The 25,137-nt window shown below is 38.5% G+C and overlaps 1 protein-coding gene across 9 annotated transcripts in view; it reads right to left on the bottom strand.

The window, feature by feature from the left end:
* Nucleotides 1–4,072: 4,072 nt before the first annotated feature.
* Nucleotides 4,073–25,137, bottom strand: part of EPS8 (EGFR pathway substrate 8, signaling adaptor) — a 141,007-nt gene continuing 119,942 nt past the window's right edge. For all 9 annotated transcript variants that reach the window (XM_080391799.1, XM_080391800.1, XM_080391797.1 and 6 more), the window contains 6 exons: nucleotides 23,397–23,508; nucleotides 22,344–22,487; nucleotides 14,438–14,675; nucleotides 10,704–10,884; nucleotides 10,108–10,237; nucleotides 4,073–5,497 (listed from right to left, as the gene is read on the bottom strand). In XM_080391799.1, the coding sequence (XP_080247925.1) occupies nucleotides 5,384–5,497; nucleotides 10,108–10,237; nucleotides 10,704–10,884; nucleotides 14,438–14,675; nucleotides 22,344–22,487; nucleotides 23,397–23,508 (919 nt within the window). In that variant the 3' untranslated portion in view covers nucleotides 4,073–5,383. The remainder of the gene's footprint in view (nucleotides 5,498–10,107; nucleotides 10,238–10,703; nucleotides 10,885–14,437; nucleotides 14,676–22,343; nucleotides 22,488–23,396; nucleotides 23,509–25,137) is intronic.

The following is a 25,137-nucleotide window of genomic DNA, read 5'->3' as shown; positions in this document are numbered from 1 at the left end:
TAGCCTGAATTTACTAGACAGTTTTTGAATGCATGTCAAAAAATTATGCCATTTGCACAGTAACAGGTGTGTATTTTTCTTTTAATAGCTACTTAATCACAAAATCAATTACAATGAAAGCTCCTTCAGAAAAATACTTTTTCCTACCCCACAGAGTATGAAAACCTGCGTGTTGGGAGGGCGGTGGAAACCACCTCTCCCAGAGTTCAAGACATAAGTAAAGCAATGAAAAAGTCTGGGAGACACTGTGGTTCAGAAAATTTGTATGCGGAGTCTTTTAGCCTGAATCAACGTGTCATACTTTTGGGTTTACTTTGTCATGCTCCTTGAAAGCAAGTCCAGAAGAACAATGTTTTGGACTTGTGCTGCATGTTGATATGATTTCCAGCATCTGTCAAAATAAAACTTGCAAGTCATCACAGCTGTAAAGGTGACTGAAGCCTCAGGTTTTGTAGTAAGTTTTTTTGAATTGTGGGTTTCATGCCTATAGCTCTGCTGACACCATAGATGCTCTATATATTGATCTGCTGCTCTTACAGCATCTACTGACCCAGACGTATGAAAAAGCAGCTCTGAACAGTGACTGACCATTAATCAAAACCAGGACAGGTTTCCACCTTGTTGCCTCATGCCATGCATGCTGCCATGGAAGGATCAAACAAGTAAACCTAAGGACATGCTTTAGAAGAGCTAAGAAGTTTAGAAAGGCATGTGTGAAAGTGCTGTGCTCCTAGCGTGCCCTGTGCAGTGAGCCCTGACACACTTGAGTCTTCAGAACTGTTTCCTTCCATCCTCACACAAGGATTAAGAAGAGGTTGAGAAGCCTTACACTTGTGCTTTACTTCATTTTCAGGTGGTTTTTTTTTTTTTTCCTGCACCTAAAGACAATAAATATTCAACATTATAGTCTTAAACACCAAAATGGCCCTTCCCTCCCTCAGGTCATTAACCACAAACTACCACTTTTCCACTTTTAACTTTTTAGAGGACTTGTATGAAAAAATAGTTTCAGGCAGGCAGGCAAAAGCTGTTGCTTTTAGCTATTTCTTATGAGAGGATAACATGGTTAGTGCTGTCGACATGGATGGGACTTGGGGGGGGTTGCGCTCTGCTGCTGCTGTGACAGGCAACGGTGGCTAGGAAGCATCTAGGAAGTCTCCCTATTTTCTTTCATCTCCTCCTCTAATCTATGAATACTATTAAGAAGTAGAAGCTCAGACTAATGTGCTGATACTGGTTTTGGTCTGGATGCTGAGGAAGTAGTAAAAGGCCAAAGTTGCAACCTAAGCATGCAACTACAGAGAAACTGGGGGGGGGGGGGGGGGGGGGGGGGAGCGGGGAAAGATAGTGGAGAGTCAAAGACAGTTAAACAGGCACTTATCAGCAAAAAATTAACGCAGCCACGGTAAAAATTAAACATGTTTGTAAAATATTTAAACACAGAACCCAATGCACGCTTACAAATTCCCTCATTTGCACTTCCTATACATAAATGCTGTTGCTTGTATGTGAAGGTGGGAGGCTGAGCACAGACTTATTCCCTCAAATACTCTTGATGAATCAGGCTCAATCCTTAGACAGGGCTGCATGTTTCACATTTCAGACACTACACAGACTTTACAATTGAGGAAAAACATCATAGAAAACAGACTCCTATGAAATGGTAGCTTGGCCAGAAACATGGGTTCCCATTTATATTATGCATGAGATGAAGCCTAAAAACATGAGTGGAGATACCTGCTTGAACAAGGGTCTGGTATTCAAGCTATAGCCTGCTTCTGTGTATGTCCTAAAAAACCTGAAAACAAAATGCCTTCACTTCCCACAATAAGAATAAAATAAAAATTCTGGTAGTTACAGGGTTTCTGAATTAGAAATACTTAATCCACATCACATGTGTTTCTGTCTGTTCCCTTAGGTAAATTAGCAAAGTACTGATGTTACTGTCCAACAAAGCACTTCCAGGGAAACTCAGTTTCCATGACACTGATGAATACACTCACAGTCACTGGGAGCTCTGCACATTTCAGAACATCCTATCATTTTGGGCATCTACTTCGCCATAAACCATTGATTTCTGCACACGTCAGTAATGTGGAAGTCTGCAGTTATTTTCAGCTCACCTCCCACCCAATTTTTATATAGCTCAGTGTGGACCAATAGAAGTATGTATAAAAGTCTCACAATTCCAGATCACAATTTGTCTGAGCAAAGCACTGGTTTACATTTGAATTGCTAAAAAGTAAGTAAACTGTTCCATGCATCAATATTGGTTAGAAGTGTTCTTTTCTGAATTAAATGTGAGATTTCACAGTGGGTTTCTCTCCCTTTCACATCCCAAGGGAACAAGCCAGCTAAATGAGTGGGAAGAAGTGCCTTGATGATGTTAAAAGGTATGTACTCACAAAGCATAAAACTGCTGAGTGAACATATACACTGATAAAACTCTCTGCCTCCACCCAGTTGAAAAGTTAAACTCAATGACAGCGAAATAGTAAAGTAGGTCCTATGTTACCAAACATGACTCCTTTTTCCACATCAAATATGGTGCTTTTTCGACATTTAAAAAACTGTTTTGTTTCCTTTTCAAAGACACTATTCATGTATCACACCTTTCTAAAATATTAGTGTAAAAAAATAAAATCCTTCTCAATTCCTAAAGAAAACATTTTGAATGGAACACTGCATTTAACCACTGTTTTCATTTAAGACACTAAAAATTTTGAAGAACACATTTTATTTTTGTTTGGAGAACCCCAAATAAGATCTGTATTTGATTTTTCAGAACTGCCAACAAGCTGAAAACGCAAAAACTGTGCAGCAGAGGGGTGAAGCTCCCTGCAGTGCTTTAAACAATCAAGGAAATTTCAGCAAAAAGGGAAATATCTGCCTTAATGCCATTCAGATTTCACAGACTAATACAGAAATCATAAAGTCTAGTTCAGCAAAGTTAAAGGGTAAAATACAACTTGAGTTGTACTGGGTTGTGAAGTCATTAGTAGTTAATCTAAAAATTATGAAAAAAACCAGAAGCAAACAAACCAACCAACCCTCAAACCTCAGATTATGCTGCTTATCCCTTAAGTATATGGAGTGGGTTTCCTGTTTTCCTCCCAAGCATCTCCAAATACACCTCTGAGCACAATGACCGCATTCAAACTTGTCTGGCTCCTTCTGTACAACTTAACAGCTACACAGAATCCCAGCTTCAAAAAAACACTTGTGAAGCCACCTCTTTTCTCTCAGAGATGAAACATGGGTGCTTCCTCCAAGACATGCCAACCTCCACAAAGTCTGAAGAGTCTCAGAACTAATGCCACCTTCCAGGCAAACCATATGCTGAATGCTAGAATAAGCTTCCAGATTATGAATATTGATTTCATATTTTGGTAATTACAAGGGAACAGAGCTGCAGATAATCACCACAATGCCTTTTATGGAAGATATACCTTCCATGAGAAAAGACTATGGCTCTAATTTTAAATACAAGTATAAAAGAGCTTTTTAAAATTTTTCCTACTCCTGTACTTACAAGTAATGAAGCATCTTTGCAAGAGTACCTTCAGATCTTCCTTTGGTTTCTTAGTCATTCACCACCCAGCATAGGGGCCTTTGCTGTACAATGAACGTTCTTCGGGCTAGGTATGGACACTTACTAAAGAGGGTAGGAAAGAGGAAATTTCAAGTGTGAATCAGAGAATACATCAAGCCTTTGGAAGTCTGGGATTGACCTTTAGTGATAGGACAGGCAGAGACAGGCAGTTTCCCCCCCCTAAAGCTATGTATATAATTGAATGGATGCAGTTAACATGCAGGCGTGCTGGTTCAAGAGTTTCCTATAGGGTGAAAGCAATCGAGAATCATCACTTCTTTCACTGGGATCCATTTCTTCGTGATTGCTATGGCAGTTGGAGTCTTCAGTTTGGGATCTGTCACTTCTTGACACATTTCTGGATAAGACTACAGGTGTAGAACCTACATACTTTTCACAGGCATAAAGAATATATATTAAATTTAAAAATATACATAAACACATAACCAACACACAGAAGTAGTATTTGTAAGGACATGATCAATAAATGGCACTAAACACCTTTATTAAGATTTTAATATTTTTTTTTTTTTTTTATGAAAAATGAATAGGATCCTTTTTTGCCTTGTACGCAGAGGAAGAGTAAACTAATGGCAGAAATCAAGAACACTTTCTTATTTCATTACCATCTTTGTAGCTACAAAGATACAACTATGTAACAGACAAGAAATACCGTTTATTGCAGACTTTAAGCTGATTCATGTGAAAGGCACTATGAAACGTAATCAAACTAGATGATTAAATTTGTCTAAATTAAGTGATATTATATATAATGCATGTATTATATATAAAATCACACAACCATGTGAAAGAACAGAACATTTTGTGACAAAAATCATTGCATCTTCAAAAATAATATTTCCTGGAAGGGATGTTTTCTTTTCTCCCCCTTTTGCCTCCAGGAATCACTTTTCCAAAAGATTACATTTATAAAGGAACACTAGCTTTTTTACATACGGAAAAACTGACATTGGGGATCAACACACAGAGAAGTCTAGATTATACGCCGTTCTTCTGACAGGTTAAGTTACAGACAAAAAAATGCAAGTTTATTAAAAAAAAAATGTACTGTGAATTATTTCATGGCTACCTACAGCAGATCTGATCACCTGTTTGAGCTGAGTTGCATTATTATTTGCTAGTTATTCCTTCTTGTCCAATATTATAGTTCAAGGGTGAAGTACTGATAAAATCAATGTACAGAGTATTATTTTGCTATAAACAGCATCATTAGTAATAAAACATCTTGGGAGCGATGCAAGAAAGATTCAGTCTATGTTGGGCTGCTGTTCATTCCCTAAACATTTCCTCTCTGATTGCTGGCATCAACGACTCGAGTAAACATCCTGCAGCCAAATGCATGACAAGAAAGACTGAGTCAAAAAGACATAATTGCACACTACAGCAAGAGGAGGGATTCAAAATCTTATTATTACTGAAGGGTTCAAATGCTTTTTTATTGCTCGCTCAGCTTCCCTCAGATGAATCACAAAGATGTGTTGCCGTTTATCTGTTATGTTAATTCCATAAAGCCAAGACTCATCTTTGGGTGTAAATGAATCACGTGCCAATATCTTCCCACGTCAGGAACCTCCATTGAATTTCTCATCTGTTCATTTGTAATGATGAGAAGCAAGCAGCAGGTACTTCTGTGGAGACTACTGTAAATTTTCTTTATGGTGGCTAGTTACATTTACAATATAGTAAGACATTCCCCTTCACTCCTTCCTAAAGCAAAGATGGATGGTATAATGCTATGGACAATGGAATTACAGAAAAGAGGAAACGCATTTAGTGGCTGCTTCCTTCATCAAAGGACTCCACACCTGAATCTGTGGCGGCTGCACTGATTTTTTCTTGTCGTCTTCTCATAATTTCTTGCAATTCTGAACTACCACTGTTAGCCTATAAACAAAAAAGAAAAAGAGTTTACTTATGGTTTTGACATGGGATGAAGTTCCTCTGCTAGTATTTTGTTAAGACAGGCGTCTGAACAAATTAAACTCACCGAACAGCTCCAGAACTAAAAATGATCTAAGACTCTGATTAAATAACATTTCAAATAGGTAATTATTTATACTATTCTTAAAGATGGACCAGAAAAGAACCTACAGATTATTAAAAGTGTCAGCCTGACTTCGAACACTGCTGAGCATCTTTAATTCTCACAGAAGCCCCCGGAAGTGTTGGAGATTATGAGGTGAAATACGGCTTAGGTAAAAGCAGTGTTGAAACTCAGCAAGTTTCTTAGGATTCCACCCTTGAGCACTTAAAAATCATAGCAATCGTATTTAGAGACTAAAGCACATAAACCCTTGGTGGTTTCAGATTTATGCCACCACAAAATGCATGCATGCACATGGGTTTGCCTAGCCAAGGCCTAAGTAAGGATTGAATCTTAGTATCTCACATTACACAATACACCCTCATGCATTTGCTGTTGTTCAGGGACACAGGTTTCAAACTTAAAGCACAGGAATAAGAATTGAATCATATTACTGTATTAGCAACACCTTTAGGGTGAAAAAACGGTCTGCTGAGCTAGCTGCAAACAGATTGCTCTGACAACGTAAATGAAGTTATTAGCAAGGCCGGGACACATATCCACTGGAGGAGAACTTTCCAAAGTGCATGACTTTGAATAAAACCAGAGTATTATAAAGCAAGAGCTGTATCTGCTGCTGTGTTATTTGCCTACAACATGACCTTCCAAGCCTCAAAACTAGCTTTCAAAATAGCCTCTGAATAAGGAAGCAGAAACTGGTTTTGAAATTTGTAAAACAAATTTCAAGACTGTTAAGAGGGAAATCCTTCAATTGATTCTGAATTCTGAAAATTTATCCCATTATATAAAATTTATTTAAATGTATCCCGTTAGATCCATTACTATGCATCATCTCCTGCCATTACCTAGCAGACAGGTTAGGTGTCCACAGGGAAGGAGGCTAGGATGCTTCTCCTATGTAAATTACCATTGGTCTCTTCTCCCAGAGTGGAAGGGCAAAGCAGGGGGCTTATAATTGACTCTCTGAAGGTGAGAGAGCAATTTTATTTGCCTTAATTCATCTTGTCCTTGCGCACTTGGTTTCAGATACTGAGCAAGTGCAGCAGTCACCCATTACTGAAGTCATGCATAAAAAACATCAGCAGATACTTGACAACGTGCTTTATCAGAGGTCACGTAGGAATATTTTTCTGAAAATGGCTGAGCAGCTGAGGTTAAAACAGTTTACCTTCCTGATAACATCAATAACAACATGACTGATGAGTCTGAAATGCTGCTCAACTAAACCAACTGCAATACATCATGTGACACAGCACAACAGGCACATCCTACTCAGAGGTGGGGTACAACATGGCTAAGTAGCCTAGGGCTGTTGTTAGGAATACAATTTTTGGAAAAGATTGCTAGACCTTGGCCTTAGTGATTTACCCAGCTTAGCCACCAACCGTATCATGAGGTATCAGTAAACTCCACCATTCAATCCCACTTTTGTGCCTGGGTCATTCCTTTCACTGAGGTGTCAAAGAGAATAAGCTGTTCTTCCAGGCAATTTGACACATATATTGGACAGAAACCATTTTCAGTTTTGGAAGCGATGTGTGCCCACGCTTCCCATTGATGGGGTAGAAAGACAACGAGAACACAGACCTGAAGTGATCACACCTGGAGATGACAAATGTGGCATTCAGCATATTGTGTGTCTACTCATCTTCTGTAACGCTTTTCAACACCAGAGCTTGAAATGCTCAATGGAAGTTAAGGAAATGGACACATAAACACTCATAAGCGTGGAGACTATTAATATTTTTACTTTGCAATGAAGAAGTAAATCCATATATATGACCAGCCAAGATGCTGCAACACACTGTACTTGGCATACAAGGTGAACTTCAGGTCTCTGAAGCAGTCCCAGAAAACAGTTCCCTAGAGGGATACTCTGATCAGCACAAAGAGCGCAGAGCATCCTGCCTCCTCCTGAGGAGCCCCTGCTTGCCACCACCGCTGCCTCGGGCAGAAAGGAGGTGTTTGGCCCTGGCTATGGCCAGCGCTTTGCTGTCTTAACACACTGGTCTCACACAGTTGTCTTTCTGCTTTTGCTTGCCCAGGTCCAGAAAGCTGTTAAGCCCCAAACACCTTCCTTGCACTTGCAGTCTATTACTTGGTCATGTTTATATACAGAGGCCACAAAACTCCATTAGGAGGAGCCTTGCTTCCTTGGATGTTTTAAACTCTAGTGTGGATTGAAAGTGTGGTACCTATTCATTTTTTTCCCTCATAAGGGTAAAATAACTAAATTCCAGCAGCAATTGGAATTCCAATTACAAAACACTGAATTCCTCTGCCTGAGGTAGAAGAACACTAAAAGGAAAATTGCAGCTGCACAACGACGAAGATCTGGTTGTCTGTATTCGGAGCATCCAAATGTATCCAAGATGCAGGCCTTGCACTAGCTTGCAGAAACTGTATGAATCCAGAAACACTTGTGGAAGATCCCGAGTGGAAATAAACAAAGACGATGCACGGAGTTCTGTAATGCTAGAAAGTGTGTGCAATTGCTCTGTTTCTGGCTATTTGCACTTAACACCCAGGCCACGTACTGCAATATGACACCACGAGAACTACACGAGGGATGCCAGAGAACTTCATGAAAATTTATCACTGATTAATCATGTAGGACAATGATGGCGGTCAAACCCGTCACCCAGTAAGTGCTTCTAAGTATTCAATGGTAAAATAGGCACAAGTATTTGTGTGCTTAAATGCTTCTGTTATTAGAAGCATTTGTAGTTTGAGCAGTAAGAACATAGGCCTGTTTGGAATGTGCAAGCTCATCTTTGCTAGGTCACACAGACATTTTGGCTGTGATACTCATCCCTATAGCTTCTCTTACACAAGTACAGTCTTCCTGAACTCTGTGACTAGAAATACTATAAGGACAGAAAGGAAGATGCAACTTAATGTTTTGGGCAATTCAGCAAACAGGCTAAAGCACTCATGAATTGCATAAATTCTGAAATTCATGAGCTATTTAACTGAAGCACAAATAAATATTTCAATTACCTTTTCACTAACAAAAGCCAATGAGCTTGTTAAACACTCAGTACCTGTTTTATTAACACTTGTAAAGTGTTTATTAGACAAGTTTTAACTGCTCATTTTCCTGCAGAACGGGACCTAAGAGAGGCAAGCAGAGTATCAGTCCAAAGGAAAAAACAGGACAGACTTCTACAATTCAGTGCATCTCTGCTTTTCAAGCTGACTTCCACCATAAAGACACTTCCATCTTAGTACACAGAAGCCTAATGAAACTGAAATAAGATTGTTGACATTCCAGAAAACCTGGAGAATACACATGTATCTCTTTCGATGGATTGCTTTCGACTGTAGTGACATATACTCCTAAGAATAAAAGTGAAATATTTCTCCTTTCCTCTCACAGGAAAACAGGGCTTGAAGAAGGGAATAAAGCATTTTTAACCGTGTTAGAAAGCAATGCTCTCTGAACCACACTGATCAGGTAAATCGTAAAATATACATCCATCATAAACTTGTCTTTAAAAATATGCCTGGTAGTCAAAGCTTAAAATCATTCAAGCAAGGCAGTCCCTGCTTCATGAGGGGATAGAAATGCATTTTAAACTTCTTCAAGATTTTATTTTACACAGAATGTAAAGAATATAGCTTCTCATTTGGGTTAGTCTCACCTCTAGACAGTATCAAGTCCATATCTCCACTTCCCACAGCAAGTTTTTAAAAAAGATGTAGACCCACTTGCAATTCTCCTGGTTTAAAATGGGTAAGCATTCTCCCTAGCACAACTCTGTATACAAGCTTTTAAGTTGCTTAAGGAACAATAGTGCTATAATTAAAGCAAACCGCCACAGAGCAATGAATACAGAGATAGAAAATTTTTATCTTTAGCTCAGCAATCCTGCTAGTACAGTGTCAAACATGCAAACATGTTTTCCCATACTTGGGAACCCACCAGTACAGATGCCCCAGCATTTTATATGAAAGGCCTTGAGATACAACAGTGAACTCACTCTACCACTTTCTCACATCTAATAAATCAAATCTCCTCTACAAAGATAAAGCAAAACTAACTCATCACCACCAAAAGTACCAGGACTACTTCTTTGTCCCAGGAAGAGCAAGAAGCAAGAAAAAGTGCATTGTACTCTCTTCTACTATTTTCCCCAAAGCCCTTTTTGGCTCATTTTGTCTTCCTGCAGTCTGATTACAGCACACAATGTCTTAAAACTTGAGTACTACCATGTACTTTTTTCTAACACTTTGTGGACCTCTTTAGAAGTGGGGAGGGAGCCCACCTGGTGTTTTGATGGATGCTGTTTCAAAGGATTCATACCAAATAACTCAGGTACAAATAATGCTTATCAACATGATGGGAACTGAGGAAAAAACAGCTGCTGCAGAGAAAGAGCTATTTACTTCTATATATAGTATAAAGGTGGTGAGCCAGCATTAGGTTAGTAAGAAGGGTTATACATACCTCCAAAGCAGATTTCTGTACCGTAATTTGGCTGTAGACTCTAGACCCTTCTGGGCAAACAGTCTTCAGTTCCTCTTTATTGAGGGAGAAAAGCTGAGCACCTGTCAGCACGCCAAGGCTGTTGACAGTCCTGAGATCACACCAAGGGAACAAAAAGAAATAAGCAAAAATACACTAGCCAAGGGAGAGAAGTAGGTTGTCTTCATCCTACATTGTCTCAGGTAGGGCTACTAAATCAAGACAAAACTTTATGCAAAAGGAGTCTTGAAATCAATTAAATGCCTGTTATAACAAGTACCTTTTCGTGGAGGCTAATACATAGAAATTTTTTTCCTAAATATATCTACATCTCTATAGATCTAAAACCATATATATATATATATATATATGTGTGTGTGTGTGTGTATATAAATCATATACATGTACATAAATATACATGTGACTATATATGTAAAACCAAATTCTTTTTTCCAAGGGTGCAGCTGACGTGTCTTGATTTTCAGAAGGCAGCTTAATTTTAAAAAGGCAGAACACATCCTAATTATTGACAAGAAAATAATTTTAAGAAGTTTTTTTACATTTGCCCTTAAACTTACACAGGATTGAATCCTTTGGACTGCAGCCACGCCTTCACATCTTCAGGTGAAGAGTCGTAAGTGATGTTCACTACCGGGATGTTTGGTCGTGGCACATGGAACTTCCTCTGGGCAGCGCTCCGGCCGATGGTGAGCCGGTGAACAAGTTCATCCTGCACCTCCTCCATCTGTGATTTCCTGCCTAGAGAGAGAGATGACCCACAGGAGTTATTCTCAAGGTTGCTTTATCAAAGCCAGGTAATTTCTTATGAAAATGAAATTCTTCAAATCTTAATGGAAAAAAAAAAAGTTTAAAGACTCATGCACTAGATCTGACCAAATTAGTATTATTCTTTTTCCCCAGGGAAGATTTCAATATTCCCACTCCTCTCTTTGCAAAACAAAAGAAAAAACCTGACCAAAACAACCCCAAATTCAACTGAGACCCTACAAAGAGGAGATGAGCTTGATGTTGCACAGAGGTGTAGATCAGTCTGACAGCACTCAAGCTGCAGAAGAAAGTGGGTACAGAGGGTTATTCAATTGTCACGGTCAGTTTTTCTTCAAATAGAATTCTGCTGTTTTGAAAATGAAAACAAAAATTATGAGGAAGAATATAATATTGCTTACACTGTGGAAAGGCAGCACTTTCCACAAACATTTTTTAATTGAAAGCTCAACTTTTTAGTGCAAATGAATGTAAGCAAAAAAATTTCACTGCTGCTGACACGTATCACCTTACATCTAATAAGCTATTACGGTAATCACATTTTTGAAGGGGTTTTAAGAAATTTGAATTCATTCCAAGCCTGAAGTGACAGGTTAGCTGAAACAATGTCACACTTTCCATTAAAAAAGGGAGTAGGAAAAAAAAAAAAAAAAAAAGAGTTGCTTTCACCAGAGACACAGGAATTGGGAAAGACTTTTTTTTTTTTTTTTTAAAACCTGTAAATTTGCTATCCCACAGAACCCGTTTGTCTGAAACATTTAGTTCAGTTGCTGGTCATTAACAGGCAACACACTGAAATGCTTTTCATGCATTTCAAAAAATCAATTATAAGACACTGAAAATTGTTTAAAATGCACATGAAAAGTTCTATGGATAATTTCACAAAAATAGGTAGAATCCAAAAGGGTATAAATCTATTTTTGGTCACAGAGAAGATACTGATTTCACACAATTAAACTCTCCACACAGTAACTCTGGAATAGCTATAAAAATCCTTTGACACACAACTTTAAATGATCTCAAAAATTCTCAGGATTTCCTTACCAAGATATTTTTAGTCATCTTTATTAAACCTTCTCACTTTGATACACAAACAGTAACTACAGCACCTCCTCTGATGCACTCAGATGGCAAAAGCTGTTCCCTTTACCCCATCACACTGACAGCAACAGAAGGAAACACCACAACTTCAATACAAAAAAAATGGTAAGATAGCAAAAATGTTTTTTCCTCTACTTTTTTTTTTATATTCTCACAAAGCCTCTGCATTGATCAACATCTCTAGCCAGTTAGACAAATTGAAACAAGCTTTATGTAAGCTTTTAGGATTTTTTACTTGTTAATCATAACAAATAAGAACCAACTGTGTTTAACCATTTTCTTTTTTCTTTAACAAAAGAGCCCCAGGTTGAGAGTGGACAAAATCTCTAGTAAAATATTTGAGGCATTCAGGCCCTATTGTGTTGAGGTTTTTTTTCCCCTGGACTGTGAATCAGAAGCCAAAATGACGTGTGTTCAGTTATATGTGAAGGTCTGAGATGTGATATATAAGTAAAGCCTTTAGACAATGTAATCAAAGCATGTACCAGTTGTTTTCCCAAACAGGAAGAGAGCGAGAAAAATGCTATCTTCCTTCTATTTACACAGATTTTGAAAGACTTACATTTTATCTAGACCAAGACGATATGAAAAGATAAATATTTAGCTGTTAGATAACAGATTCTTACTGTTGTTAGATGCATTATCATAAACAAACAAGGTACCCTCAGTGTGAAGCAGGTACTACGTGGTGTGTTCTCTGCAGCGTTCACGTGGGTACCTGGGCAGCAGGTGTACGGGTAGGGCTGCCCATACCAGAGGCAGCTATTCTGCAAGGACTGTGGTACCCAAAGCCCGTTAACTGGCCTTGAGTGACAGCTGCTGGGAGCTCTCGTCCATGGCCCGAGGCCTCAGCGGAGGCTGAGAGGGCAAGAGATGTCTTGTCACCACTTAGTCTATTACCAGCCCTTCATATCTCACACCCTGCACCTGGAGCCAGGATGGTCTTCACATATTCCATCTGTAATGGATACAGAAGGCCATCATGAATTCAATGAAACATACTTGCTACAGCACACAATGTCCTTCTCGTGTGGAAATAAAATGATAATTTGTGTGTGACATTCATCCTCACTTTCTGCATCTTTTATAACGGCTCAGGTTTCTGTTTTGATTTAAGTAACAGACTGCCCCAAACAGGACACAGGCAGAAGCTGGCCCTACTGCTGCTTTGGGAAATGGCAGTGAAGCCTGTTCCTCCTACCAGGCTGTTCTCCATTTATAATTTCCAGCCGGCCAGTCTATTGGGGAAGGTATTAGAAAGATCCCAGAGCCTTCCTGAGTTCAGAGCTTAGGTGAGAGCTTGTCTGCCACTAGGCAATGTCAAAGCAGGCTCCACCAAGTGTGGTTATCCCAGCAGGCATGCTTGCCATCCACTGGGGACAGGGGGTTCAAGGAGCCCTTCTGCAGAAAGGATTGCCCTTGGTGCTAGTTTTCACCTCAGATGGAAGAGTGGGTGATGAAAAACTCAGACGGTTTTCCTGATAAGGCTGGGAGGCAAAGGATGGGAAATGCTGTCAACTCTTGAACTGCAAGAGGCTCATTATTTTAACAGCAATTATTTTAAAAGCTATAGCAAATGCTTGCCTACAAGTTTCAGTTATTTTTAAGCCAAGCAATCACATTGCTTAAAGTGCATTTAGGACAGAAATTATTGACTAAATAAGTTCTCCTAACCTAACCTGCTTTTCAGTTGATAAAGAGTAGAAGCATCAGCTAGGTTTTATATTCACAAGGTGGTCTTAATCAGAATTTTTCATGACTGCCAGACACTGTTGGATGCAGGCTACCACTTTTTCCAGCTAAAGGGCTATGGAGTACATTCTCTCATCCTCCTAAAACAAGGACACGAAAGTTTACTCAATGACCTGCCAGTTGCTGTTGCTTTGACCAAGCTAAGGGGACCTGATTAAAAGATGTCTCCTTCAACAGCATCATAACATAGTTCCTATGCATCAGCCAGACCTGTAAATCTTCTTGCAAGCCTTGGATACAGGTTTCAGATTGATGCAAATGCCCTAGAAATACGGATGACCATGGAGAGAAGTGTAAAAACAGCATAACTGATTTGAAAAGCAATTTAGATTGTAATGCGGCAGTGAGTTCAGGTGGAAAATATACTTTAGCCAGAATATTAGCATAGACATTTACAGTGTTGAAAATCACTGACTGAAGATCCCAGACAGTCATAAAAGGAGAGGATTTAGGACTGGAACAAGTGCTGAAGTGTTTTCTCCCTACTTACCATTGTGATTAGCGAGGGTCAGAACATGCATACATAGAAAATGTGTATTTTAAACATAGGGTTAAAGCTAAACATTTCATAAACATTTATCTGAAACACAAGGTTTTAAGGAATTTAAGGATTAAGCAAAACAGAGGAATGGGAGAACTACTTTTTTTTTCCTTGCTTCTTGGACAAACTTACGATCCACAGGAACTTGCTTCTGCTTCTGACTGTCTCGCACTGCACTACCACCACTGTCGCTAGACGTGCTGCTTTGGCGGCTGATGGCTGCTGGCGCTTTGGGCACGGGAACCGGTATAGGTGCTGGGGCACTAGGAGGGAGGGGGACAGCCACAGGGACAGGAGCAGGTGTTGGAGGTGGTGAAGGAGTAGCAGGAACTGGACTGGGTTGTTTTGCAACATAGTCCATCCTTTGTTTCTGAAAAGATGCAGAGACACCCAGTTTGACACCAAAACATGGACAAGACATCAGATAAACTCAGGTTTCTGCAGAAAATGCTGGGATGCTTTGCACCAACTGATTTCATTTATTACACAGACACACCTTAATTGCCACATATAGTTATAAAATTTGCCAAAACTTGATTTGGCATCAATTTCCTTCTCTGTCAGACACAAAATCCACAGCAATGGCATCATCTGAAACACGCTTCTTTCTTTCAAACAGATGAGTTCTGTAAATGAAATTGGTTTTAAATCCCAAACTTCTATTACCTGGCACTTTTAAACAGCTTCCAAAATTTTGGAATTGCTGGACTTTATCAGTGTAAAAATGTGTATTTTAGAGATGTAATGTAAAACAAGTGAAAAATGAATGTATACAGCCACACCTAAGCCTGACTAATAGTTTAATTTACAAACGTCACTGAGGTTGGGATTACACATCGTTTCTTGAACTGCAGACACCATTTAAAAGGTTCCTGCTCCTCCTGCCCACTCAGTTGTGCCTTTTCATCTATTTGTGTGATCACTACATGTCACCTCAGTGCAATAATCCAATTACAAAAACTCAAACTCCAAATCCCACAACTCTTGGAATAGGGCTATAGTTTCTTTCCCCCTCACTTTACACAATGTTCTAACAACATGTAAATCATCTTGCTGCAAATAACCCACTAGCGCAGGTGTCTCAAGAATAATTTTGGGGAATGATTTCTTTTCTTCTTTGCCTTTAGAATGGCACCAGTTACAGGGAGACGATGTATTTCCCCAAAGCAATCCAAATGACAGACAAGCCCAGAAAGTCGTAAGCAACCTATGCTACCCTTTTCTTTCAAACAGCTGAAACTCCACATCTCACAGTTTTAACAGTGCTCCCTCTCCGCAGTTTTGGACTAACACAGCTTGAAAGTTTAATATTAAAGTTTGTTTGCTCAATAGCGTTGCCTCATATTTGGTTATAAAAAGTCTGCTTACTTTGGTATGAAAATAGATGAGTACATTCCCCAGATTCATTGCTCTTTCCTGAAATACCTTTCCCTATTTCCTTGGAGGCAGAGGGTTTATGGCAGATGAAGTCAGGAAATATTTGTTAGGAGCTGTATGTTAGAATCTGAGCAGCAGCTCACTGCCCTGACAACATTCAAACTTTCATTAAACATCAGCAACTGCCCTTATACCGGAATCCCCAACTCAGTAACTGATGGACAAGGCATTTTGTAGGGAATATGAACTGGGACTATTACAGCTAAGCTACACTGTGTTACACCAGCAGAAAATTTATCCCATCAGCTTCTATGGCCAGTCAATTGAGCATAGGAAAAAAGTCTTCTGTTTCCCTTAGATAATTTTTTCACTTAAACCGTAGCAGCCAGCTACTGAAGCAAACGTATAGTCTTACAATACATTCCCCATTAAACCTTTTTGGTTTGGGGTTATTTTTTTCCTTAGTATTTAGCTGTTCAAGGGCATTAATCTCAATTATTTTGTGTCCACCTTGTGAAGTGCATTGTAGGGAGATTAAAAAAAAAACAAACCCAAAGCAAAAACCAAAACATACGATTGACTTTTCTGTATTCTACTACTTCAATATTAAGACAATAAATGCTTTTTCAAATGCCAAATGCCAAGAAAAGTGAAATGTATAATATAGAAGAGAACAAGCAGAATAATGTGTATTAAAGAAACCTGTCCTTTGGTGGAAAGAAGAGTGTCCTACTAGTTATTATAGTACATAAATAATTAATTGTGATACCCAAAATCTTGTTATTGAATTTAAAAATTTCACAGATATTAACATGTTCTAATGATAGTCCAATAGTTTTTGAATCTTGTTCACAGATTCCATTTGCTAGACTGTTATCCCCACAACTTACCTTCATGTGTGCCCTGACCTTCTTGAACAACATGCAAGGAAAAAGCAGGGCTTTTTTTTATGGTAGAGAGGATTCATTACAAACCAAGGCATCAACTGCACATCACCACAAACAATACAGAAAAAGCAACACCTCAACACTACACATAGCTGTCAATTGATGCTACTGATGCAGTTTCAAAACCATGTTCTACTGCAATCACAAGCCTCATCAAAACAACTTGCTGGAGTGAAAATAAAAATTAAACTGGAAGCATCACTCAAATTCTAAATTTAGAGATGAAACCACATTGAAATACACTTCACATTTTGTTGAATTGTGCCCAAAAGCCAATTATACATTTGAATCACATTTAACATTTCTTTTTTTAAGACTTTTTTTTTTTTTTAACTCCAGATCTTTTGAGGACATCCACAAATTCATCCCATCATTTCTATTCATTGCTACAAATAAAGCCAGCATGCGCTATGGAATTTGGTGACTAGATAGTCCAAAAGAGTCAGGTTTGAGTTTCAATACCAGAAGAGTAATTTTGTTACCTCTGAAAGCTCTCCCAGCAATTGCTGTCAGGAAAATGGAGTAAATCACATCAAATAGTATTGTTAGAAAGGTAAAAAGTAACTGCCTCACACATCACTCTGAAATTTCATATACATCAGCAACTTAAAACAAAGGAAAACCAGTGCTAATAATTATCTCTTCTTACTCACTAAGGAACTCACACAGTGATTTATTCTTATTTTCTTATTTCGAATAATGAACAGAGTGCTGGCTACAAAATATACGATGTGACACCACATAAGCAATGAGCTCTTTTCAAAGCAGCTATCCAGACAGAAACTTAGAAAGATGTTTAATAAAAAACAAAACCCAAACAAAAAACTGACAATGGATTGAAGCTCATAAGGTGAATGCAGAGAACACTTGCCACTGTAGAACAATAAGAATTAAATCATGGCAGGTATTAAAAAAGGAGCTTATTTATTTTAGCTTAAGAAATGTTGGCTAGCTTAGAAAAGAAGGTAAAGGTCACTGCTGACACATGTACTCATTAATTTGCTGACTGCTATCAGAACAGTGAACAATTCTGGATTTTGTTTTTCCTTCTTCCTCGTATTTTTTCTTTTAAGAATAAACTTGCAATACGCAACTCACATAAATTGGAACAAATCCTTCAAATTATTTGAAGCAATGATGATACACACTTATTAAGAATCTGGATATATCAGAAAAGATTGCTGGGACTAGATTTCTTTTTCTTATTTTTTCCGAGAAAACCTTTGTTTTTAAAGAAAAAAAACCAGAGGTCCCAAAGCTCTTTTTTCAACACACTAAGGCTGCATGATGTAAAAAACCTAGATTCTGTATGATCTGATCAATTTTTAATGTAAGTAAAATACTATATTTGAGTAGAAGTGCTAACAGTATCAACCCTAATTCCTGATCACTGTAAGAAACCTGGGAACAACGTATTTTCAAATACATTTCAGCATCAAAAAAAGGGAATATGTGTATTCAAACTATGGCAGATAGTTAGCATTAAAGAGACATTGGGTACAACCATAACCAGCATTAATGCTGGGAAATGCTCTCATTAAGCTAAAACAGACACCGAGCTTCCTGTTTACCCTCTTTCCGAACATTTTAGCACCACATTCCTGTTTGTACAGTGGCAGGAGTTCACCAAGAGGGCTGCAGAGCACTCAGGTTCAATTTTGTCAACAGCATTGTGGTTTGGATGTTTTCTGGAGACTCATTTTAAGAGAGAAGAGAGAACCAACTAATAGTTTTCACCCAAAAGGGAGAATGAGGTATCCAAGACTGGAAAAGCAAATTTCAAGCAGGTCTTTTGCCAGTTTCCTTTCATGAGCTCAGCTATTACACAGAGTCAAACAGCTGCCTATTAAAATCCCATTACAAGTCATCTAACTAGCTCTTTCTAGGCAGTAAAGAATTTATATTTTTATTGGATTTATAAAGCCACCTTGCTAGAATCTTGCCAGAAAGCAAGAAGTACATTAGGATGGAAGAGGGAGAAATTTACAGACAGAATTTACTTATTTAAATTGGTATTAGCAAGAATTAGTCCCCATTTCTTAAAAAAAAAAAAAAATCATGGGGAAACTGGGGTCTTTTAATTGCTATCATCCTTTGACAACTATTCAGTATGGTTTTGTATAATCAATGGCATCCCATAATTTGGGATTGGATCAGTGTTGGATTGGACAGGAAACAACTTTTTTTTTTTTAAAGCCATCAAAAAGTCTTGGTCTGATGACAACTTTAAAGAGCATTTGATATGAAATGAGGTAGAAGAGATACTGGCTCTTGGTCAAAAATTATGACATCTCTTTGGCCACCGCAAAATGAACACCTGGCAACTGCATCTCTTCATTATCAAACTCTTCACGATCTGCAGGAAAGATACCAGTTGGCAAAAGATAAATACGACACTAACTTGGAGCACAAATGCTGTGCTTGAGGGGAAACAACTTCCCACAGAGATATTTTAAGTGAGCTGCTAAACAAAGAGACTTGAAAGAAAGGTTTTGATGGTAGATTGCCATGAAATGCAAAGGACATTTCTCCCAAGCGAGGTGGTGACTTTTGTCTTGGTGTTTACATACCATAAACATACCTCTTACATAAACTGTCACACTTCCATGGACACTCATGTTTTTTTTGAAGTAAGACTACAAGACTGCATTTGGCTTTACATTTACTCTCCATGCTGCAGGATTTCATACGCATCACTGATAATATAACTGTCTCAGCTTACATAGGTTGTCATGAGCTTAATGAACAAGCCCACTGAGATACACACCTCTATCCCAATTATTTTCCTCAAATTTCTTTTTCAAGAGCATTTAAAAAAGTAAATAAAAAGCACAGTAAATAGGAAATATTATGATTATTTCCTATGTTCACCAGCAATACTAATAAGAAAGAAGAAATCAGTGTGCCTAGGAAAATGTTGATGTTCATATAAAATGGGAAGGTGAAGTACCACTATTGGTTCACAATAAAATAGCAGACCAAACTACCAACATTACGGGAAACTCTGATAAACAATAACTAACAGCAGAAAACATAAATGATCAGCAAAACATTCCTAAATGTACAAAGGTACCAAACAAGCAAAAATAAGGTTCTCCTGGAACTAATTCAACTGACCAGAAGACAATGTTAGAGCCTCTGACTCACAAAGGTGATGAAATAACTTGCAGTGTTCCTGCAAGTATCATTATAGACAATTCAGTGCTTTCAAGTAACTACCTGGGTCCTGGATCTTAAAAAGGACTGAGAGAAAAATCACGATCTAATCTAGTGCATAGACTCAGAGGTCACTAGGAGAGGGCAGAGTGAGAGTAAAATAAACTTTGCAGCTCGGACAATAATTGTGATAACGAGGCATCCATCTCTCAGAGAAAGTGTCCATCTGCAGAATAACTGAATGAAAAAAATATCTCTTTCAATGGAATCCTTACCCTTCCTAATAATCTAGAAACATCCCTTGGTCAGATATGCTTTGAAGGCCATTAGTCTGTAAAGAAATACACTAACCTTGTACGTAACATTTATCTGCGGCTCACCACAGCAGATAGACTACTTTGAAAGCAGTCTTTCAAAAACCAAAGATGACTTAGGAGACTGGCAAAACTGCACAGCACCAGACGCTGAGCCTGCTTGTGTTCAGGGTCTGGCAAAGGCACTGATAGGAACGACTTCAATTTCCTCCTCTACCCACAAGTTCTCCTGTTTGACCTCAGGCAAGGCAGTCATCCCTTCAATGCCTCATTTCTTTCTGAAATAGCAGCAATGTCTCATAGCACTGTTATGAAAATAAATAGGGTTATGCAAACAGATCCCAAATGATCCATGTATCTATCACAGGAAAATAGACAAATGAGCCTGCTCAGGAGTGCTAAAATTGTAACAACCACCATAAAGTTAAGAACAACATTACTGACGTCTTGGTAAAAACTCCATTTATCCTGTGTAATTCATTATATTCCTAAATAATTCCATAGTATTTCAAGCTCACATTTGAATATGATAAATCTGTAGGGAACAATCTGCCAGAGGGCAAAGAAACAAAATTATCTTAAATGCTGTTCTCTGAACCCGATTTTCATAAATCATGAAGAATGCTTTGTGAAAATGATTATGTTATTATTTCCTGTATCATGTCGTTAAATCAAACACAAAACTTCAAAACCTGAAGTGCATCACAGAGAACAGTGTAAGAACCCCCACTCAAAACTGTACTCAGTCTGCTCAGGATTTCTTTACAAATTCCAAACACACAAAATGACATGCAACAGAAGAAAAAGAAGTCAGATCTTTAAATCAGGATTTGAAAAGCACTCTAGATGCATGCTTCATTTCACAGACAGACAAAAACCATAATCAATTTAGAATGATCTCATACATTATAGGCAAACAATTAGGGACAGGAAAAACTCAGAAATGGTCTGATTCAAGCCCACCATACTCAAGACAGATCTACCGCACTGTTGTGCCAGGAATAGCACAGGACCCGTTTCTCAAGAGATTTTCCATATCCAAGGCAAAACTGGAAATACTGCAAAAGCTGCAGCTTTCACGGTAGCTGTGCAAACAGAATCTGGCACAGCGACACCTTCAACTGGGACTTTTAGATGAGTCTGCAGCAGAGACAGTCAAAGTAACATTATGGCATTTCATGTTTTCAGTCATCAGCTAAAAGTGTAGGCACAAGGAATGAATATTAGGTTAAAATAAATAAAATTTAACTTCAAGTTTCAACAGAAGTTTGATTTGTATTTGGACTGAAAAAGTCTGATTCAGAGGTAGGCCTAGAATTTTTGCTTAATCCACACTTGTTTGCCTAACCTTTCAAAATCATCAAAAACAAAAGGCAAGAAACGAGTCTTAGAAAATATAATGTCTTATTTTATGAGCTTCCAGCCCACTTCAAAGTTGTCTAAAAATACACAACTTTGTCCTGTATATCCTTACTCAGGTGGACAGCTGCACTGATGTAAGATTTTGTCGGGGGGGGTGGGGGGGTGGGGGGGGGGGGTGGGGGGGGTCTGGGGGTGGTTGGTGTTTTTTTTTGTTTGTTTTTTTTTTTTTTTTTTTTTTTAATATTTTACCCTCTAATTCTGTTCAACATATAAAAGACACAACAACAACAAAAATCTTAATTCCACACCACAACATGAAAGAAAACCAAAATTAGGTCAGGAGAATACAGTGCTATTGATGCACAGGCACAGCAACTGAAAAATACCTGCTTTGTGAATTCAAAAGCAAAGACACCTGCTTTTTTATGACTCCAAAATTACAGTAATTAAATAGATTCAAGACTAAGGTAGAGTCACACAAAGACAGAAAATAAAAAGAAAAGCTAGTGTTCACTCTCCTAGGAGAAACAAAGATGACCCTACCTTAAATAATTCAAACTCCTTTTTTGGCATGAACAGCTACCAATCCACAAGAGGTATTTGCAGTTAGAATAAATGCATACACATCCATTAAGACTGAAATTACCACCTCTAAGCAAATAAGTAGGAAAAAAAAACACCTTAAGGGGAAACATTTTGCTGTATCTCTATCACCTTTATTCTCACATTAGACTATACAATACAGAAAAATCAACCTCAGCCTTTATAGGAAATACAAATCTTTTCACCCATCAGTGAAACACACAGATATTTCAGCCTTGCTGTGAATCACACACATGCACGCTTCAAAAGAAAGTTTTGCTCCCAGGGAGCAGATGGTACCTGGATGGTGCGGGTATATGCAGGTTCTGACCATCCTAGACCACCTTCTTGATTCCTTAGAGGGTCCAAAATGTTGTTTGGCACAAAACCTGTGCTGCCACTTTTATTCTGAACTTTCCACCACTGCTTTCTGTCATCCAGAATCTGAAATAATTTGGTAAATTGGTTACATATTTTTCCTGACTTTCCTCCTGCCAGTACTTAGACTGTGCATCATTTCAAAACAAAACCACAACTTTGCCAGGTTCTGTGATTGCCAACAGATCTTACACAGACATCCCTAAGAAACCCCTGTAGGCTTCCTTGATTATGACCATCGTTAATTCTACATGGTTGTATTGCACTTTTCAAAACATGGCTCTCAAGAAAGGATATGGAAGAAAAGTGTGTAACGAATCTCTGTAAACTCAGACGTGTGCTGGACCAGACAGCAGAATGAAAATCAAACACTTGTGCAGAGAGGCTGGCTTCTCTACAACTTACATGCTGTTGACAAAAGAAATAAGGAACTACTAATAACCCAAGGAAAAGTGCATCATTCTAGGAGAGCACACATTTGGAGAGAAAGCACTTCTGAGTAAATAGGGAATTGGAGCAGGAACAGTCCCAAAATCTGATTACCTGCCGTGCAATCTCATACACAACATTTTCTCTCTGTTGCTCCCTCCCTTCCTATGTCTAGCTTTCAGGGTACCAGCTCTTCCAGGAAAGGGGAGTCTCTCACTATGCTCTATGCGCACACAGATAGTGTTTGCCAGAGCCAGTTATTTAAATACTACTAAATGTGACTTTTAAAAGCAACACCAGAGAAGACAGAAGAAACACACAAATATATTTCTAGCATGGATCTCTATAGCATCACTTCATAAGTCAGCACAGAATCTCTGTTTATCTTGCCAACAAGGCAAAACAAATTAATTGAACCTTCAATATTAAGGAAGTTAAAACAAATACATTAAAGCAATCATTAACAGCCACACTGTCCACAGGAAAGGTACCCTAAGCTCTGAGTAGTACCAGAAATCCATGTTTTCTCTTTGCAAAAGAAATTACCTCTACAATCTCTTCCTTCATGACAGAAAGTTCACTGTTGTTTCTTGCCATAAATTCGTACTTGCATTTGGCATATTTCTTGGTATGTGCTTTACTGTGTGCTTCATAGTTTCTGCAAAACAAAGGTCAGACTACTATTCAGTGAGACATTCAAGCAACCAAAAACACAGACAAAATGCCCTCTTCCAGCAACATGCAAAACATTTAATGCTACCTATTAAAACTACCTATTCATAACACACCAATTTAAGGGTGGAGTGGGTGGGGTGGGGGGGAAGCAACAAACAAAAGAAAGAGGCAGTTAAGCTGGTTGAGCTACACGGACCTCTTGAACTGCTAATCTTATCGGCTCACTGCTTGCAAGATGTATGATAACAACTTAGATTAGCAGGTGACATTGTTTCAAAATAACCATGTACACTATATTTAGTCTGTTTTCCTACAGTAGGTTAAACAATCATTTGCCATATAAACAAATGACTATACTTGGCATATAATTGATATCTGGTGCTTTGTATGAAATTGTATTTCTAGCATTCATCATAAATTGCTTCAAGTACGTAATAGACGAGTAAATTTTTCCCATCATCACTGATGGAATTAAACTCTAAAAAAAATGGTCACCTACTGTAGATCAGTTTTCTTAATTGACTATAAGATGCCATCAACTAACAACCTCAAGTTACTGTATCAATTGAAAATGAACAATAACTTCTTGGCAGTTACAGACTTCATTGTAGAACACAGCATACCACAGTTTAACTCGGTGCTCTTCCATTTCCAGGAGGAAAGACCTGTTCAGAATGCCTTTGGCGAAACAGGTACTAGCTTCTTTGATGTAGTTAGTACCTCTTCAAGTTGAGAAGCCCCCCAGCCCCCTCAAAACAGGTCCAAAAGAAACAACATGATTCACTTACTGACAATTACACCCAACAACCTCAAACCATACCAGGTAGTAAAGTTGAAAAAAAATAAATCCAAACAGATAATGAAAACATGTGGCAATCAGTGGCTTGAAATGCTGCATACAACATCACAGCACAGGGATACGAATGAGGACTGTTGCCGATGTTGGTGCTGTGTAACCGTGACTCCCAGGTGTGCCTCAGCAATCCAGCAGTTACCTAGCTATTGCACGGCTGTGGAGAACTGTCTCACTTGACTTGAAGAACAGAACAAAGGAAGAGTAATATTTAGATTGATAGATTATTTCAAAAGAAAGACAAAACACTAGAAGTGTTTAAGGAGAGAGTGAAACATGGGATGAACCCTAGACTGCAGAATAGCTGTCATGAGGCTGAAAGATGTGTGAGTAATCCCAATGTTTTCTGCCACCCACTCAAAATTCAATTGATTTTGAACTCCTTCCTTACTATCTCAGCAATATGACTAATCTACCTCTGAAGGCACTTTTAGCCTGCCTTTCCAAACTCATTTCACTAACTGGGTCTTCCTACCTTGTCCACACATAACTACCCTGATCCCTTCAAAAAACTTAACTCAGGAAGAATTTTTTAAAATGCTTACATTTCAGTTTTATTCCACTCTGTTGCTATCAACAGCAACACCCCCACAACATGGGCTGGGCAATGGCTGTGAGTGTCTGAACAGACCACAATTCTTCAAGCCCAGCTTAATGAGTCAAACAGTTTACTCGGGGCACAAATCTTCTCAGTAGTCCCCCTACATCCATCCTCCACTGCGTTTTCTTACTGCCTATCAGATAAACCATAACTGAATC

Source organism: Falco punctatus, assembly GCF_963210335.1.
Source record: "Falco punctatus genome assembly, chromosome: 6".
Taxonomy (NCBI): Eukaryota; Metazoa; Chordata; class Aves; order Falconiformes; family Falconidae; genus Falco; species Falco punctatus.
The sequence above is the reverse complement of the archived record's forward strand: the minus strand, read 5'-3'. Positions and strand labels throughout refer to the sequence as shown.